Here is an 18,866-nt window from a genome sequence, read left to right as displayed (position 1 = left end):
AATAATGATAAATCAATTGCTTAATTAAACCTTTCTTGTGTTTCCTTTTGTTGTATTTGCTATTGTTAATTTAAGTTTATGGAATGGTATTTGTTTTACATAAACAAATATGTTTATGTGCTGTGGATGGCGCAGTGGGGCAGCAGTAGCATTGTCACCTCACAGCAAGAGGTTCTCCACTTCAATTCTCAGCTGGGGTGCCTTCTGTGCAGAGTCTGCATGTCCTCCCTGCATTCGTGTGGGTTTCCTCCAGGTGCTCCGGTTTCCTCCCACATTACAAAGATATGTGTCTGGAATGTTTCTCCCCAGGCCTCTGCTGAAAACTGGCTTTGTTCCAAGTTGGACTTTCCTGGTAAACAAATGTTAAATAAATAAATAAAATAAAGCTGTCTGGTGAGAAAGTGTATTGTATGGCTGTGGTATCATACAGATGACATTATTATTTTTCATCTGTTTGTTTTCCCCAGATTTCCACTGACTTGACATCACTGACTTTCTCCTATGGCTCCTTTCTTCCTGAAGCCACAGCACTGTAAGGCACCCCTGCATGTCCCTTCATTGGATAGGTCCCATCAGTGCAGACAAGAAAACCTCTATGTCCATTCAAGCTATACTCTTCTTCATGAACAGAGAGAGAAGAGTAGAGAAGGCAGGGCTTCTATTGTCATCCAGGTGGGACAACAATTATGTCATGAGGGAAATGCCCGCACCTAAGCGGTGATATGGAAATTCAGATGGCTAACAAGACAGTATGACTATGTCTTGACATAATGTCTCCCTGTTTACCTTCCTAGCTACCATAGCAATGGCTTTTCTTTCATGATTCCTGCATCACCACTAGGACTTTTGAGATGACTACACCCACTACACAACCCTCACCCCCCTCCCCTGGAACAGGTGAGCATGTAATACCTCCTCCTTATGGCTAGCTTCTGCAGGCACCTCAGCCACTAACTGAATGAAGGTCACACGGGTCACAGTTGGGGCTTTACCCCTGCACACCAATGTAGCTGGCAAGGAGAACATTACTGTAGCTGGCAAGGAAAACATTACTGTATGTAAAAACTGACATGGTTGTAACAATCTGCAGTGAGGTGCACTTACTGACACTGAATTATATTCTAGTCCCTGTCATTCAGTAGGGCTACATTAAGACTGTTTGAGGTAGTTTAACCTAGACTGCTGACAGATGTTAATTGTTCATTGTAGTCATTGAATAACATAGTTACAGACAAGCATCAAATAATTAAAATATAAAATGTTGGTAGCTGTTATGATATCTTCTGCACAAGACTGCTATACCCACTACTTTACCCAGGAAACAGTAACCTGTAAATAAACTATATCTCTCAATCTCTTAGCAAAAAACATGTATAAAGCTAAAAATTATGGGTGGACAAAGGCCTAAAAATAGGGACAAATTTTAAATATTGCTATTCTAAACTTAGAAAGTTGCTAGAACAAAAGGTGTTGTGTTAGCATGCATTTTCTGAAGGGTACAAAGTCTGAGACTCGTGTGTTTTTTATTTAGTAACTTTAATCCTTAATGATTCACCAGAAACCAGATATTTTATTGAGAAGACCAAAATTATGAGGCAAAGGTCTGGACATTGTGTGAAAATCTGGACAGTTGAGAGGTATGATAAACAAGACATGAAAATATGTGTTCATGCCAACATGGACAAAGTGCTTAAGACTACAGCGTGTTAACAGGCATGACATATCTAAGTTGCAGAAACCCACAACATTTTCAGAAAATGGCCATGGTATTTTCCAGCAGATACATCTGTGAGTGTAGGTAGACATAAATACAGTTGTCCATCTACTGAGATACAAGGCAAACAGTGTAGATAACAAGAAATGCTTTCATCTTTTGAGAAACAGTGATTGCATTTGAGAATAATGACAGTACAATTATGTTAGAATCACAACAGAAATGAACAGCTTCAGTGTTTTATTGTCAGTCCATCTTGTTTCATACAGATTCTGACTTAACTAAAGAGGCAGGCCAAACCACCAAGATATGTACTTGGCCTTTTTAATCAGATGATTTCAAACCCTCAGAAATCAAATTGAGTTCATAGCACAGAGTCTCATAACGGTAGGCTACTCGGATCTGTGCTACATTTGTTTTCCGGATGTCATTTCCCTCTGGGCCATCTTTGCGATAGTACTCCCCTAGGAAACACAGTTTTTCCTGTAAAGGTATAATAATGACAGGTTAGAATATTCTATATCATCTTTGCAGAAGCATGAAAGACTCAAGCACTTGTTGTAAACCTTTAGCCTTTTAGATAATACAACAGTTATCGTGTTCTCACTGTTTAGCAACTAACAGAGTCAGCAGTGAGTGGTAAGTGCTAACAGGCAGCCCCCAACTACACACACACACACACACACACACACACACACACACACACACACACACACACACACACACACACACACACACACACACACACTCACTCACTCACACACACACACACACACACACACACACACACACACACACACACACACACACTCACACACATACACATACACACACACACACACACACACACACACACACACACACACACACACACACACACACACACACACACACACACACACACACACACACACACACACACACACGTAAAACTTTCATTTATTACTTTAAAACTTGATAAAGCCAATACACTGATTAGGTAGAACTGTAAAAATTACTAGTTCATGCAGTAAATAAATAAATAAGTCTCTCTCTCGCTCTTGCTCATACACTCACACAGGGCTGGCCTTAGGTCAACTGATGTCAGTCATTTTCTGTCTAAAAGAAATGGTGGCGAAAGTGTCTTAAAAAGCATATGGTTACTCTTTACAGCCTAACAAATTTCTTTAGATTAATATGCCAAAGATATAGTTCAAAAATAGTTCTCTTGTTAGTAACAGCCCTGCTCTTCTCTGCCTTAGTGACAAATGTGTTCCCAGAAAATAATGCAGCTCTTAGAGCCCTGTAATTACCATTGTGATATACTTTAGACTGCCAGTCTAAATATAAAGCCATTAGCAAAATGGAGCTCAGTCTCTAACAACAGGTACAGACAGAGACAAACCAGCTTAATGACAATGTACTCAGTGACTCTGGTAATCAATATAATATTATGAGATATGTGGATTATGCTGGGTGATATATGCAATATTACGGGATATGTTGATCCCAGAGGAAGACAGGGAAGGACAGTGAGTCTGTATGTTACACACTACAGTACTCAGTGTAAGTCCAAAGTTTGGATATTGTTGATACATTTTATTTTATTTATTTTTATTTTTACTTTTATTTATGCTTTGTTGGCCAGATTATTTCAACTAGGCCAGCAGCCTTTATTCGGGGAGACCAGAGGTGGTATTCATACTGATTAGGAGAAATTGATATCTGTTACATGGAATAAAGGCAAGATGTGACATATTATATAGTGGTATAATAAAAAAATGATTATGATATAAGGAGTGGAGGATGGAATGTTTATTCTTTCTTTTTCTTATAAACATGTATGAAAATTGAAGATCATAAAAGATATGATAATGTGCAAATAATACTGATGGTGGTGAACATAAATAAGGACCCTGCTCTTTTCAATAACTGCTGAGAGATCTTTTACATTCACCTGACCTACTACCAGCTCAGGCAGATGGGAGCTTCCATACAATGTCTCATCTGAAGAACAGGACAATCAGAAGTGCAGTACCCCCTAATGCTGCACCACAATAACAATACTGGAAAAATTGATCCAAGCACCTGGTATGGGAGCAGAACCCACAACCTTTCTGATTTTCAGTATCAAAAGCAAATGATCTACCTGTTAAGCCACTGACACCAGCAAGTTACTTAGGCATATTCTACATGTCACAAAGTGACAATCTCCTTAGAAAGCTAACATCACATTATGTACAAGTCCCAGAGATCAGAGATGAATGTTATATTAATTGTTAAAGGCACATGTGAATTATTTTCAATGTCACTATTATAGACTCATCTGTCTGCATTCATAATTCAGTTTTGGGAAGTACAGCTGTATAAGGAACTTAACGTAACTATAGATGATCGAGTTTGTTCACTGTTTCAGTTATCTTCACATTTGGGACCGATACCACAGAAAGCCTAACATCTGGTTCGCTTTGCAGATCTTAGCATCTTTCACCATCTAGGGTGCCCTGCCACCTGAAAACCAGCACATCTGTGGTATAAGAAAGATGTTCACCTGTCCAGTCGTTGGTTCTTTCTTTCCCTGGCAGCCTAAAGGAACACTTGGCTGATCTAGAGCATATATTACTTATGTGGACCAGGGAAGAAGGACTGTCACTATGCTTCTCCAAGGTTTAAGTCAACTTGATGATGCCTTGTGGTGGTGACAGATAAGGAAGAAGGGAGGAAAGGTGACTGTGTACCCACCCCAGCCCTCAAATGCCCACAGGGAAGGAAGAAGAGGGTTGGAGGCAGAGAGAGAAAGACAGACAGCATACAGTGAATATACCCAAACATCTACAATTATTTAGGTTCCTGAACAATGTTCATATTATGATTTTCTGAAGAGGTGGTCTTCCCAAAGTTCATGGACCAATGGGTGGCTGGCTGAAGTAGCCTTTGTAGGAAGGCTATGGCACATCCTGCCCTGGCCATAGAAGCAATCTTTGGGTTGTAATGTTTCCAGGTGTGGACTGAGGACAAGAAGGAGGCTTCTAAAATAGCCTGAGTGCTGACCCCCCCCCACCCACTTATGACAGTAGTGCCTGCTGGGCTGTAGTAGAATGGACCCTTACCTGTCCTCATACTCTCTTGTCATGAAAAGAGTAACAAAAGCAAATATGATGGAATAGCTATTTAAAGACCGTCTGTTTGTTTTATTGTATTTTGTCCTGTATAGATACAATCCTCAAGTGCTTCTGCACATACAGTGAGTGTAGAATCCCCTTTCCTTTGGTTTGAGAGTATAGGCAAGAACACTGGGACACTGGGAAGTGAATGCCCTGATTCAAGGACAACTTAGTTACTATTCTGGGCACAAAAGAAGGGTTGCTGCATAGACTGACCCTTACCCTGTGGAAGACTAGAAAAGGTTAGTCACACATAAGGACCTTTAGTTCTGAAATACTTCTGACTGAGGTAACAGTCAATAAAAGGATAGTTTCCCTGGTCAAGAAATTCAAGGAAGCAGAAGTAGATGGTTCAAAATAGGTAATGTCAGCTTCTCCAAGACATAGTTGAGGTTCCATGATGGAGTAGGTTCCTTCATGGGGGGGGGGGGGGTCTGGTTGAGATTCTATGGCATGTAGGATGAAATAGCAGAGAAATGTACTTTTACAGTTGTATAAAACTACCTTCATTTGTAAAGATTTGACAGATATTTGTGGATCGTGGACACAAAAGTCTGTGTTTCGGGTTCTGACCCCTCCTTTTGCAACAGAGGGAGAATCTCTTCCACTTAGCTAGGTAAAGTTTCTTTGTATTTGGCTTCATAGCCTCCTTTGATATAATGGGTGTGTTATTGGAAAACATGCACCTAAAAGGAATGAGACCTAAATCATCCAAGCGCTCAGGCTTAGCATCTTCGGTTTGGGGTTTCATGAATGCCTCCCCTTCATTTTGGGTCAGAAGATTCACATGCTGAGGCATCTGGACAGGTTATATCATTGTTACATGATGTGGACAACAGACCCAATGCTGACTCACCCAAAAGGGAGCTGTGACTAACATTTTGGTCTCTGTTCCTTTATCTTCTGAATTAGTGAGAGGACAGAGAGATTGGAAGACAAGCTTACACAAACAGGCTTGCCCACTTGAAACAGATGCTCTCTGTTTCCCTGGATTCTTGAGCTGACATTCTGAAGCAAAAGTTTCTGAGTTGTCTCTTTCCTCAACAGACAACAAGTTGTATTTCTAAACAAATGGTCTATTACCGGCACATACCTCTGTGGACAAGATCCAGAAAGATATCTGTGTTTAGCATCCATTTGTGAGGACATGCCTCTGTCCTGCTTAGCCTGTCTGCAAGGGAGTTTTCCATAGAAGGGATGTAGGATGCTCTGAGGGCCATTTCTGAATCTGGAGTAGATTCCATGCCTACATAGCCAACAAGGACAAGAGGTATGACCAACTGCCTCCTTGTTTGTTAATTCACCAAGTCAGTATGGCGTTATCTATGAGGATCTGTTAGATCACAATGATTAATCTAATGGCTGCCACTCTATGTGATGCAGCCACCTTCCAACCTGAGAGGTCAGGTTGTATATTTCCAGCATCCTTGTCTTTCTGGGTCTTGTCCTCCATCTTCCCAAGCCTTGTTCTTCAAATCAGACAGTGTACTAAACTATGAACTATGAACTATGAGCTACATCAACGTATATGTTTGGCATTTTAAGAACATAAAGACCAGGGTAGCAGAATTATAATTTTTTTTCTCAAAACAGTCAAGTACTTTACTCTCCTTAAAAGTGGGAAGTGGATTTTTGGATGGAACTTCATTTGACCCTCTTGGTGGCATCCAGAAAAACAGTACATTAATCAGCAGCAGGATTTTTGTACAGGTACTTGCAGTAATCCACAGTCTTACAAACAGGTGTCACTTCCTGGGAGCAAGGGATATGAAGCCTGGCTATAGAGATGCACTAGCAAAGGCATCCTCTAGGGCCTCAGTGACTAGAGGTACGGCTAACAGGTTTGGCTTTGGTAGACCCAGAAGTTCTCTGTATCTTTTCTGGGAGTTGAATAACATTGTGGCACCAAATTGTTCTGAGATACTCCATAGATTCCAGTCTAAAATGATCCTTCATCCCAGGGTGTAACCAAATGAGACAGTCTCTGGTGATGAAGCAGATGATAGGGTGTTCTCAGTGTCTGAGTCATACCTGGGGGTGGGGTGGAGGGATATCTGGGAGTCATAAACCAACTAATCCGCCTATGAGTCAGACAGTCCTCAGTGGGTGAAGGTCACCTTTTTTTCTTTTTTGAAAAGGGAACCTGTACGTTGAAGGCTGATCTGAGGAAGGTTGCAGGTTTTACAGGAATAATATGAAATCCTGGATGAGCTTCATCAGATCCTGAGAAGGGGTCTGGGATGGGGAATGGTGAAGGGCATGCCCAGCTAAAGCTGTGGCAAGCTGGTGACTATCCAAGTTTTGGATGACTTGGTCCTACTTTTAGTAGATTGAATATCTTGAAGTCCTCAAGGTACAGGTAGGCAGCCCAGATCTCTACTTTACTTCCATGGACTTCCACATGGATTAAGATAGAGGGGATACCTAACTCATCTTTGTGTTGGGAACAGAGGCCTGTGGGGAGGCATTTAGATAAGCCAATAACAGACTGATTTCAGCTTAGGAGAATGTGCTGTCATCCAAATATTTGTCAACCTTCAAAGGATTAAGTCCAAAGGCCTCTGCCAAATTAAATGTTGGAGCAGGGGCTTCAAAATAATCTCACCATACCCAATGTCCTCAAGCTGGGGAGCCTTTCCTATTCTGAAAGACGTTCATTGACCTCCTGATAGTTTTCCTCTTGAGGCTGCTTCTCATTTGCTTTGAGATTTTTTGGTGGAGAGTTTGTGGAAGTCTGGACAATGCCATGGTGGTTCTGGGTAGAGTGTTGATATTTTTCTTGTTGAGGTAGGTTTGGAGAGATTTACCTCTCCATTTTATGATCTTTTTAGTGAACATTCTGCCCTATTCCCAGTCAAAATACTGAGCATGAAATTCCATCTATAGAATTTCTTTCCACAGGTAATTAAATTGTTTTTTTAGTAACCACTGACGCCTAATGTCTCTGATTCCTGCAAAGTTTCTACAATTATAACTATACAGAAAAATATACAAGAATTTCCCCAGGAATGTACTTATCTGCTTACTCTGAAAGCCAGGCTGAGAAAAGGGACTGATGACACACTGGAGGCATACATTATGCATACATTGTGCTCTCAAACTGGTAAAAAAGAACCAAAGATGTCCCTGGAAAGCATCTTTCTTATACCACAGATGTGCAATGTCAGTGTGGGACAGTGTGCCTGCCTGGTCTAGAATGGGAAGGATGTTAAGCTTTGGAAGTTGGGTCAGATATCAGGCCTTCTGTGGCAGAAATGTCATATGTGAAGAGTCTACAACAGTGAAGTATATGATGGGTATCATCCCCTAGCGTTTATGCTCCACAGACAGTGACCTAGGTTACCTCACAAAATTGCTCCAGTTGTTTCCATGGGCTATGCAAGCTGTGGAAGGAGAAGGCTGATCTCCAAAGTCTGCTTTTGAAAAGACCATCCAAATGCTGAATTTTAGAGTAACAATGAAATAGAAAAGTAAAGTCAGGAAACAAAATGACTGTGCTTTTAAAGACCCTGGATTTATCATAAAAGTAGTCTCTTTAATGTTCTCCTGGTCCTATGTTCTTTAAAGATTTAATGTAACCACAATACATATGAGGCCAGCACTCCTTGTGTACATTCGTGCTGCGTATATGTAGGTATCATAGTATATGATGCTAATAAGTTATAATAAATCATCCTGATGTATCGTACAGGTGGAATACCTGAAAAAGATCAATACCTATCAGTCTGATGGTAGGGACTTTGCAAGTTATGTTACTTTTCCTGCTTGTAAATAGCTATGTACCAAGGAGTTCATGCCGCAAGGCCTCTTGGCTACAGCTGGTGCACTCTGTTCTCTGGCTGGTAATTCTCTGCCATCTTGATCTTCAGCCTCCTATAGGGTATAGTTGCAAAACTACAATACAGCTGTTTTCATTTTATAAAGGGATTATAACACAGTAAATCCTAAAACAGAATGTATATTTGAGTGAGGATAACATGACCAAAACTAAAAGCAGACGACAAAATATGATAACGTTTCTTGACTGCTTTGACCCCACACACGCACTTATATTTGAAAGGAAGGCTTTGCAGGAATGTATCAGCTTGAAGATGAGCTGGGGTGGGATACAGTGAATCAGTTGTTACAGTCTGCATGACTGCTGACATGTAGGGTCAAGGTTTCTGTCTGGCACAGGTGTACTGACAGCCCAGCACAAACACCAAAAGGAGACAATGCACTGAAATGGATAAATCATATTTCTGTGCATCTATCTGTACTCAGTCCATTCTGCATTTAAATAGCCGCTATCATCTGTACCTAGAATCATCTGTTCTCCTTGGGAGTATCACGTCTTCAGACAAGCCATTCTGAACTGACCTGAGATAAATTCAGACTTACACCCAAAGCATTCTATGACCCTTGGAAATTTCAGACCTACATCAGATCCAGTCTGCATCTCCGCCCTTTCCTCATAAATGTCTGTTAAGAAGCTGGTTTACACTTTGCATGTTCTGTTAAGCAGCTTTCATTTTAACACCGAGAAATACCATCAGAGAGAGAGAGAGGATTGTACACAAGAGCAATCGTGGTTACCACGGATGTCAGAGCCTTTGCAGGGGAGCATATTCTTTTTGTTACCCAAACATGATGTAGGCTGTATTTAAACATGGGAGAAGGAGAACAATTCTGAACATATATAGGGGGTGTGTTCCTTTATACGGGCTGTGCTCCTGCATCAGAATTGTTATTTCGTGCTGAACTGTTCACAAACGCAACAAATACATGCCCCTTGTCCCTGGTACTCCTTGGCAGAGAATATTGTGTCATGCACAAAAATTCAAGCAAGAGCAGATTCTTAATGCAGGTTTATACAGATCAAAGGGGACAAAACAACAAGACATTTCCAGGTATGCAGTGTTAAAGTTGTTTAAGACTGACATGCCCCATACATTTTTCATAGAAAAAAACTTTGCTTTTAGCAAAAATAGTATGCCCTTTCATCCACTGAAATAAGCAACATTAAGTGCAGATAATATTCATTGTGAACTACATATACTAAAACGAGGGCTACTGTATCCATGCCTTTGTACATCGTAAGTGGTCTCATTTATCTGTTAACATCCTTGGCTATCCCATTTTTCAGTTTTCAGACTAGCCTGGTGCTGCTGTTGGGAACATATGGGTAAATGCTCTTCTCCTTATCAGTCCGTATCTCATCATATGGAGGGGCAGATGCTTTGCAAGACACTCACATACTCACAAGATGCAGCATTACTGTGGTGTAAATATCTAACATCAATACAATTACAAGCAGTGATTTTTAATTTGTGATTGCTTTATAAGACAGAACATAGTGATTATAAGAAAATGCTTTGATAGCATGCATGTCTGAAAATAATGTTGAGAACCAAAAGGAAATTTGATAGATTAAAAAATGCAAAAAAAAAAAATACCTTGATATAATTATAAAAGAAAAAATACCATACCTCATGGGATAAACCAGACTGCAGAACACTGTTCTTTGCAATCTCACACATGTCACATGTACTGAGCTTAAACACCTGGGCGGCAATGGCATATTCTTCCATGAGGGGTTCCTATCAGTACGGAAAAGAAAACCAATATTCCTCATTATTAGGACTAATCTATCAAACTACACAGTTCCAGTTGTCAAATGGTGCTAGAAAACACTACAAAAACAATTGGTTCAAGCCTCACAAGTCTAAAGTAAATGCAAAACTAAATGCTTCACTATCACAGTAAGAAAAGGAGCAGGAATTTAATGAAGTTCTATCAGCTATACATCCCAGGTTTGCTCTGAAGAACAGAAATCATGGTGTCAAGGGGGTGCTCAATCATAAAAAATACAAACAAAACTGTAAAAACAAACATATAGTACATTTCAGCATGTGGTTTGTAGGCTGTGATTTGTTTTTATGTGGGTATGCCACTCTGTTACTCTGCATGACAGTATCACACAGAGTGTGGTTACCCCCCCCCCCCCCAATTATCTACTACATGACATGGTTATCAAATGATTTATGGATAGTCCAAAGGGGAAAATCCTGCTGCTGATTTGTTTTCAATGAAATTCAATTATCCATCACATTTTAGATTCAACAAACAAGTTTTTCCTTAAATTGAACACAATCTTGGATTTAATAATACATAATTATGGGGGATATGGGGGAAAGCCCTGCATAGTACTTTAAATGTGTATGGTTCAATTAAAACATTTTGGACATCCAAGTTTTGGAAAATGATCATTTTAAAATGTCACTTTCATTGCACTGCCTCGGGATAAACTTTTCTGAACTTACCTGACGCATCTTACTGGTTATATAAAACATGTTATTTCTTTGTAAAGCTCTCTTCTGCAAATATATTGTCTAGTATGCAATTTTTATTAGGATAATACTGCTGTGGGGGGAAACTTTAAGGCATGCACACTTAGACAGTGAACCTGAAAAAACTGGCTTTATTAGAACAGTTACTACAGTAATACTACTGTAAGATGAAGCAATGACATGAGTTGCTGCCCATTATGAAAATTATATTGCCCGATCAATGGATGTAGGTAATTACAGACACATCTATAGAGTGCCTTTTTACACAAATGCCTAACATCAGACGTCTTTTTATTAAATATTCATGAACATTATACATTAGTCATTGCATTATATATTGATTTAAACGTATTACGGTTATGCATCTTCAATAACACTCAACTGGTAAATGTACTGCATATATTTAAAATAAATTATTTACATAGAGTTTATTTCACAAGTAGAACAATTAAAGCTATGGGCAGCTTATTCAGGAGCTAACTGTATGCAGTGCAAGATATGTAATGAACTATGATTTCCTAGTAGTTTATATTACCATTACCAACTAGAAGACAATTATATATTTATATAAATAAAATATGTATATTGTAAGAACACCTAGAAACAACTAAAAATGATGTGGGGACATCTAGGAGGAATAGAATATGGGGGTATATAAGGGTTATTTGGGCTGGGCCAATCTAGTCTGCCCTTTACCCAGCTAATTTGTCTCCAGATATGAGGATGGTTTAAATAAAGATAAGGAGGAAGGTCAGAGTAAAGCATGGTGATAAAACAATGTACAGATGCTACAGTTTATACCTCTGTACATCTGGCAGAACTATGAATATGTACACAAATCAAGACAGTGACAGATTAAGGGAAGACACTGGAAGACCTTTCTTCATGTAAACAGTAGTAAATCTGATAAAAAAAGATTGTTTTTAAAGATATGGAAGTTAGCTCTGCCCATCTTTTTTTGACAAAGAGCTAGAAAAATGTATGTGGAAAGAGAGCATTTGAGATGGCAAGTAGAAATGTATAAAGCATAAGCTAATTGGCTTTATGCTGATGGTTAGGTGTGGCATAGTTATTAATGTACAGTAGCAGCATTGGCAGACTGCAGCATTATGTTCCTTCCATCACTACAACATAGTGTTAGTATATTACCAAGGTAAAAGGGAATTAAGCATGAAACTGAAATCTGAGAAGCCCCCCAACTGTTGGATGCGCTGCAGCAGAAGGAATTTCCAAATGTCCATATTAACGGGTACAATTATTGCCATTTACCTGGGAGCTGAAATCCAGCATTCAGTCTGCTGTTAAACTACTGGTACCACAGCTCACCCACTTGCACTGTGGCCTAGTACTTTGCTCTAGAGGAATGATGGCCAAAGACAGGTTATTCCACATACCAGCTCAGGGAGGCTGCTTGCAACCCAGAACCAACAAATGTATTAACGTATCAGGGTGGGATCATGTTTCACAACTGGCTGAAGGAATGTTATACTGAAGATGTTTCCAACAGTATCATATGAAGCTATAATGACGAGGAACACTGGTGGTGTGCAAGGTATCTGCTGCACCCAACAAAGCTAATGTAAAAATGTTCATAGTAAAGGTACTTTATACAACCAGCACCACCATCAGGGACTTAAAATCTAAAAGGGAACATTTAACAATTAGAAGAAAATTAAAATCACAGTGAATCTGTCAAATGTTTTCTTTTACAAGCTTGTAAAATGATGACTATACTCCCATCACACAACAACTTGCGGGTGGTTTGGCATAATGGTTGAGGTCTTTACTTCATAAACACAAGGTTCAGGGTTTAATTTTGACCTCAAGATATTGGCTAGGATTAAAATGGCCCTTCAGGGCAGTTATCCTAGTATTCACCTATGAACCTATTTGCTGGCAGTCACCAGAAAGCTTTCTCACAGCACAACATCTGCCACAATGTTGCTAGACAGATGAAGTCTTATAGCTCTGGCACAATACTACATTGTGGCTTTGACATATCACAAATGGTAATTCTAAATGTGCAGTGCACAGCTTATAAAGGGCAGTTGTGAATCTGCATTGTGTCTCCTTTACAAAGACATTGCTGTAGCACAGGATATTTTTTCATCAAACCCAGTAGGCTGTCATTTCTCTCCAGAAGCAATCAGTTTGATGTATGGTATACAACAGATGACTGATTGCTAACCTGATTCCAGTAGTAATGTATCACAGCATAAAGGAATACTGTGTCATACTACTGAGCAGCTGTTCATATTACCAAGCAGCGCAAGGGTGCACACATGCTGACACTTTGTAAGGTAGCTCAGGACAGGCAGTCTCTGTGTAGCAGACTGCTGTAGCCTCTGAGTGAGTCAGTGATGAACATCTGTGCCGCAGTAGCCTTTGTGACATGGTCATATAAATCCATCTGCCTGCATAATCACATTGTGTGAGAGTGAAGGAGTTTTTCTGATGCTGGGGAATGTAAAACAAAGGCAGGTCCTATTGAGAATGCCCTTCATTTTGCCTGTATGAGGGCATAAAACAACGTCTTGCCTAAACAGTGCATGCAGGGAGATAACTGGATGGTTGGCACTATGCAGAGGACTTCTGGATTTGAAATAAGTCTGTCTGCGTTATACAGTTTTCAATAAGAGAAGGCAGGATGAAAAAAAATTCACTACATTTTGGTTAGAGTATGGAGCCTTTATTAATTTTATCTGTTTTGCTGTCACTGTATTTGGAAAGTTATTTCAGTGGGATAAATCTACAAAGTGATCACTTCCAACTGGTCTTTACTTTACCAAGGAATGAATAACAAGCAGTTAACTGCATTTCAGAAAGAAAACTGCACAAGGTTACTAACTTCTGTGACAGACTTCTAGTTGGAAAGAACATGATTTCCATGCATTACACTGGGCATGTTAAAAGTAGCAGTGGGAATCCTTTACTTGTAAACTTCAGAAAACAGAAAATTAACCAACGTTAAGTGCATCTGCTGAAGTCATACAAAACAGTTTAGGTTTTTGAGGTAAAAGGACTGTACTCTTGAGATTTCTTGGGCTGGCAGGTGATAATGTATCTGAAATCATCTGTATATATTAACCGCGTAGCAGCTGTGAAGTGGAATTTGTTATATGTTATATGAGAAAGTGACTGACATGCTTAACTGCTTAGATGTGGCTGTTAGCCAAGGAATAGAAGTAACTGGATACTTTTGTATCTGTTAGTTTACTGGAGCATTTACGCAGATTGTGTATTCCCTATGACCAAGATATATAGCAGAAATCTGAATGAATAGAACAGCAGTTAAGATAATTTCACAGACTGTTTCCCCTTGAGTCTTTGTTTCTTTGCAAGACAGGAAATAAACAGAAATTTATTTGTGAGGCTGGGAAAAATTAGACTAGCATCTGCAGATTACCCCAACAGTATGGAAACAGTCTAGCATGGTCAAGTGACTTTTTATCTGATATGAAAATCTGTCTTTCTATTATGTATGTGGGCTCAGAGGGAAACACATACACCTGATATTATTTAAAACATTCAAAACTAGCTACCCACTGGTTCCTGGTGCATTTAATAGAGGGAACAGGGCAGGGCTGAAGATACTTGGTTGTTCAGCATATTGCTTCCCATGGCCTGGGAAAAGTATAACCCTTGTACTTCCCACTTTTATTGCCATTATTTGCTAATTTACTACTCACTTCATAGGCTGTGGCATCATCCTGTAAACATCCTTAAAATTACCTATAGGGATTACTAGCTTAAGCGTCCATGTAAGTATTAATAGTCCTTAAGCCTGCCCTTCTGTATTGTTAATCCTTAAACCTGCCTGTAAGCCTTACTAGCACTTTAACCTACCTGAATGTCTTACTAGTCCTCTCTGATTGTTATTACAACACAAACTGATTAATTTTTTTTTTTTTTTTAGTAAATGACAGTTTCATAACGGAGTATTCTGCTCAATCTACTTGAGTTTGATTTTTTTTTACTTTAAGCTCTTGTTGGTACTTCCAGGCTCTCAGCCTAGGTCTGGACCAGGCCATTCACCCACTGAAATGAATACAAGCAAAAAAAAGATAAACAATCATGTTTCTCTGTAATTTCAATTCTATCAGATAATGTTTTATAAGGTAAATGCCTATTTATTACTGTGTGATATTTAGTCAGTGTGACTTTTGTACTACTAATTGCAAATCTCTGTTGCAGAATAACTTTAAGTCTACCATTGTTTATCACATGTGATGTCTACACCTTTACTTTGTATTGCCACTGGCCCATCAGGTGACTGAAAATAATATTTAGACCAGCAAATTTACCAGGTTATTAAGTGAATAAATCTATAAACTATACCCTTCTTGACCTAATTTTAAACAAGGCCTTCCCCTCTGGACAGAAAAGGAGTCAGTTATTGGCACATAGTCCTACCATTCCACAGCCTTGCTTCCTTGGACAGCCAGTGTATTCCCCGATTGTCTCCTTCCTCCCTATGTCAGCTGTCAACACAGGGAGGACCTGAACCAAGGCAGATATATAGAGAGGTTCATAGATTAGTACTAGGCTAACTGCCCCTGCAAGCCATTTTGTTTTTAAGCCTAGCCAATTATCCCTTGTGAGACTCAAACCCTGTACCTTGTGGTTGTAAGGCAAACACCTTAACCATTAGGCACATTTATTTGACACTAAAAAGAGTGAAGAGTAACATGAAACCTGGATGCATTATAGACCAGTACTGCTCAAAGTGTGGTCTGCAGAAAAACTGTTTCTTACTTGCCCACAGGTCATTTTTCTATTTTATTTTTAAGTAAAGACATGCAGCATTTTTTTACTTAAAGAGAAGGCCCTGGAGCCTTTACAAGCCTAGCCCATAGGGTTACCCTGGCATCGTGACACCCGACTTTAGTTCCCAGTGCCTCTGTGATGGTTACAACAGGGGACCCAAAGACATCAAAAATCTGATTTTCCTTTTTTTTCCCCTGGCAAATCAACCAAAGTACTACAGTTGCTAAATAATAACAGACATTTGAGTTTTAGACTTCATATCCCCCAGAAAATGCAGTGTAAAGCATATTATTCTAGCAATGTTCTAAGCATACATTCTTGGGAAAAGGGTGTTTGCAGTGAGTTTCCCTGGATGGTTCTGACAGCAGTTGGCTAAAATATGATTTTGGGCCATTATTTATGCAAGTATTTGATTGTAAGTGGATATCTATAGTTATACAGTCATAAAAGTGCTATAATTGATGGTTGTGTCTGTTTTTGCTCTCAAACGTTTCTGATCTTGCCTCATGTTTTGTTATATTCAAGATTTGCGGTTTTCACAAATTTTTGTGGATTGCTGTTATTAAATATTGATAATCGTGAGAGTTTCAGACTTTGTCTCCTTCAGAAAATGCTTGTAAATGCAAAACCTGTTAATCTAGCAACATTCTGAGTACATAAGAGTAATATTTAAAATCAGTCCCTGACTTGGATCTTTGTGGATTCTTTTGGGGGTAGAAGTGAGGAGACATAATGTGCATGTGTGTGACAGCAACAGTTTTACATGCATGACTGTAGCCATTTGTTCTTTCACTTTAATCCCAATCTACCACCAGAGGGGTGCATAGGAAAGGACTTTTATTTTTGGGGGCAGGGAGGCAGGCAGCATTTTCAGGTATGTGTTTTTATATTATCATAAACGTTTGTCATCTCAATTTATCGGAAATACTATTTTTGACATTTTTGAATATTAAAGCTTGGACACAACTTATTTATTCCTTGAAAGAAAATAAGACAGAATTTCTTTCCTTAGTGAAGATTTTTGTAAAGGCCATCATTGGACCAAAAGTTTGTTAAAAAAAACTCTAAAATGCACTTCAGAGTATATAAATATCCATGGCTTCTGGGGACCTAGTGGCACAGACCCCTGACTTAATTCTGTTATTTTGTTGCAGTTCTGGCCAATCTTACTGCTCAGCTTAACACAAGGTGTGGAAACATAAAGATGTCACCCAGGTGGTGCCTTCTCTTTATTGTATGTCATCCAGGTTGTGCCTGCTCTTCACTGCATGTCACCCTGGTGCATACTTCTCAACCTCTTACAGTAAGAAATCTGGACAAAGCCATAAGTAAAAGTGGGATAAAGGCCCAAAAAAATAGGGACAATTTTAGATATTGCTCTAAAAAACTTAGAATGTTGATAGAATAACAGGTTTTGCATTAGCATGAATTTTCTGAAGGATACGAAGTCCAAAACTCAAATGTCTGTCTTTATTTTCTAACTTCGGTCTTTAAAGATTTACCACTTATTTGACAGAAAACCACAATTTTATGAAAAACAGACCAAAAATACGAGGCAAAAATCTGGACATTCTGCGAAAATTTGTACAGTTGAGAGGTATGCCCAAGTGGTGCCTGCTCTTCACCGTGTGTCACCCTGGTGGTGCCTGCTCTTCACTGTGTGTCACCCTGGTGGTGCCTGCTCTTCACTGTATATCACCTAAGTGGTGCCTGCTCTTCACTGTGTGTCACCCGTCACCCAGGTGGTGCCTGCTCTTCACTGTGTGTCACCCAGGTGGAGCCTGCTTGTCATTGTGTATCACCCAGGTGGTGCCTACTCTTCACTGTGTGTCACGCAGGTGGTGCCGGCTCTTCACTGTGTGTCACCCAGGTGGTGTCTGCTCTTCACTGTATATCACCCAGGTGGTGCCTGCTCTTCACTGTATGTCACCCAGGTGGTGCCTGCTCTTCATTGTGTGTCACCCAGGTGGTGCCTGCTCTTCACTGTGTGTCATGCAGGTGGTGCCTGCTCTTCATGTGTGTCACCCAGGTGGTGCCTGTTCTTCACTGTATATCACCCGGGTGGTGCCTGCTCTTCACTGTATGTCACTCAGGTGGTGCCTGCTCTTCACTGTGTGTCACACAGGTGGTGCCTGCTCTTCACTGTATATCACCCATGTGGTGCCTGCTCTTCACTGTATATCACCCACGTGGTGCCTGCTCTTCACTGTGTGCCACCCAGGTGGTGCTTACTCTTCATTGTATGTCACCCAGGTAGTGCCTGCTCTTCACTGTGTGTCACCCAGGTGGTGCCTGCACTTCACTGTATATCACCCAGGTGGTGCCTGCTCTTCACTGAATATCATGCAAGTGGTGCCTGCTCTTCACTGTATGTCACCCAGGTGATGCCTGCTCTTCACTGTGTGTCACCCAGGTGGTGCCTGCTCTTCACTGTGTGTCACCCAGGTCATGCCTGCTCTTCACTGTATATCACCCAGGTGGTGCCTGCTCTTCACTGTATATCACCCAGGTGGTGCCTGCTCTTTACTGTGTGTCACCTAGGTAGTGCCTGCTCTTCTCTGTGTGTCACCCAGGTGGTGCCTGTTCTTCACTGTGTGTCACTCAGATGGTGCTTGCTCTTCACTGTGTGTCACCCAGGTCATGCCTGCTCTTCACTGTATAGCACCCAGGTGGTGCCTGCTCTTCACTGTATATCACCCAGGTGGTGCCTGCTCTTTACTGTGTGTCACCTAGGTAGTGCCTGCTCTTCTCTGTGTGTCACCCAGGTGGTGCCTGCCCTTTACTGTGTGTCACCCAGGTGGTGCCTGCTCTTCAATGTATATCACCCAGGTAGTGCCTGCTCTTCACTGTGTGTCACCCAGGTGGTGCTTGCTTTTCTCTGTATGTCACCCAGGTGGCACCTGCTCTTCACTG

General features: G+C 40.3%; 1 protein-coding gene across 1 annotated transcript in view; it reads right to left on the bottom strand.

Moving 5' to 3' along the window:
* Positions 1-1,919: 1,919 nt before the first annotated feature.
* AMPD1 (adenosine monophosphate deaminase 1) overlaps positions 1,920-18,866 on the bottom strand; it is a 238,292-nt gene continuing 221,345 nt past the window's right edge. The window contains exons 14-15 of the mRNA XM_044076719.1: positions 10,326-10,436; positions 1,920-2,197 (exon numbers count right to left, since the gene is read on the bottom strand). Of these exons, the coding sequence (XP_043932654.1) occupies positions 2,039-2,197; positions 10,326-10,436 (270 nt within the window). The 3' untranslated portion in view covers positions 1,920-2,038. The remainder of the gene's footprint in view (positions 2,198-10,325; positions 10,437-18,866) is intronic.

This window comes from Protopterus annectens, chromosome 7.part0 (assembly GCF_019279795.1).
Source record: "Protopterus annectens isolate FY-2018-M chromosome 7.part0, PAN1.0, whole genome shotgun sequence".
In the NCBI taxonomy this organism is placed as follows: domain Eukaryota; kingdom Metazoa; phylum Chordata; order Ceratodontiformes; family Protopteridae; genus Protopterus; species Protopterus annectens.
The sequence above is the reverse complement of the archived record's forward strand: the minus strand, read 5'-3'. Positions and strand labels throughout refer to the sequence as shown.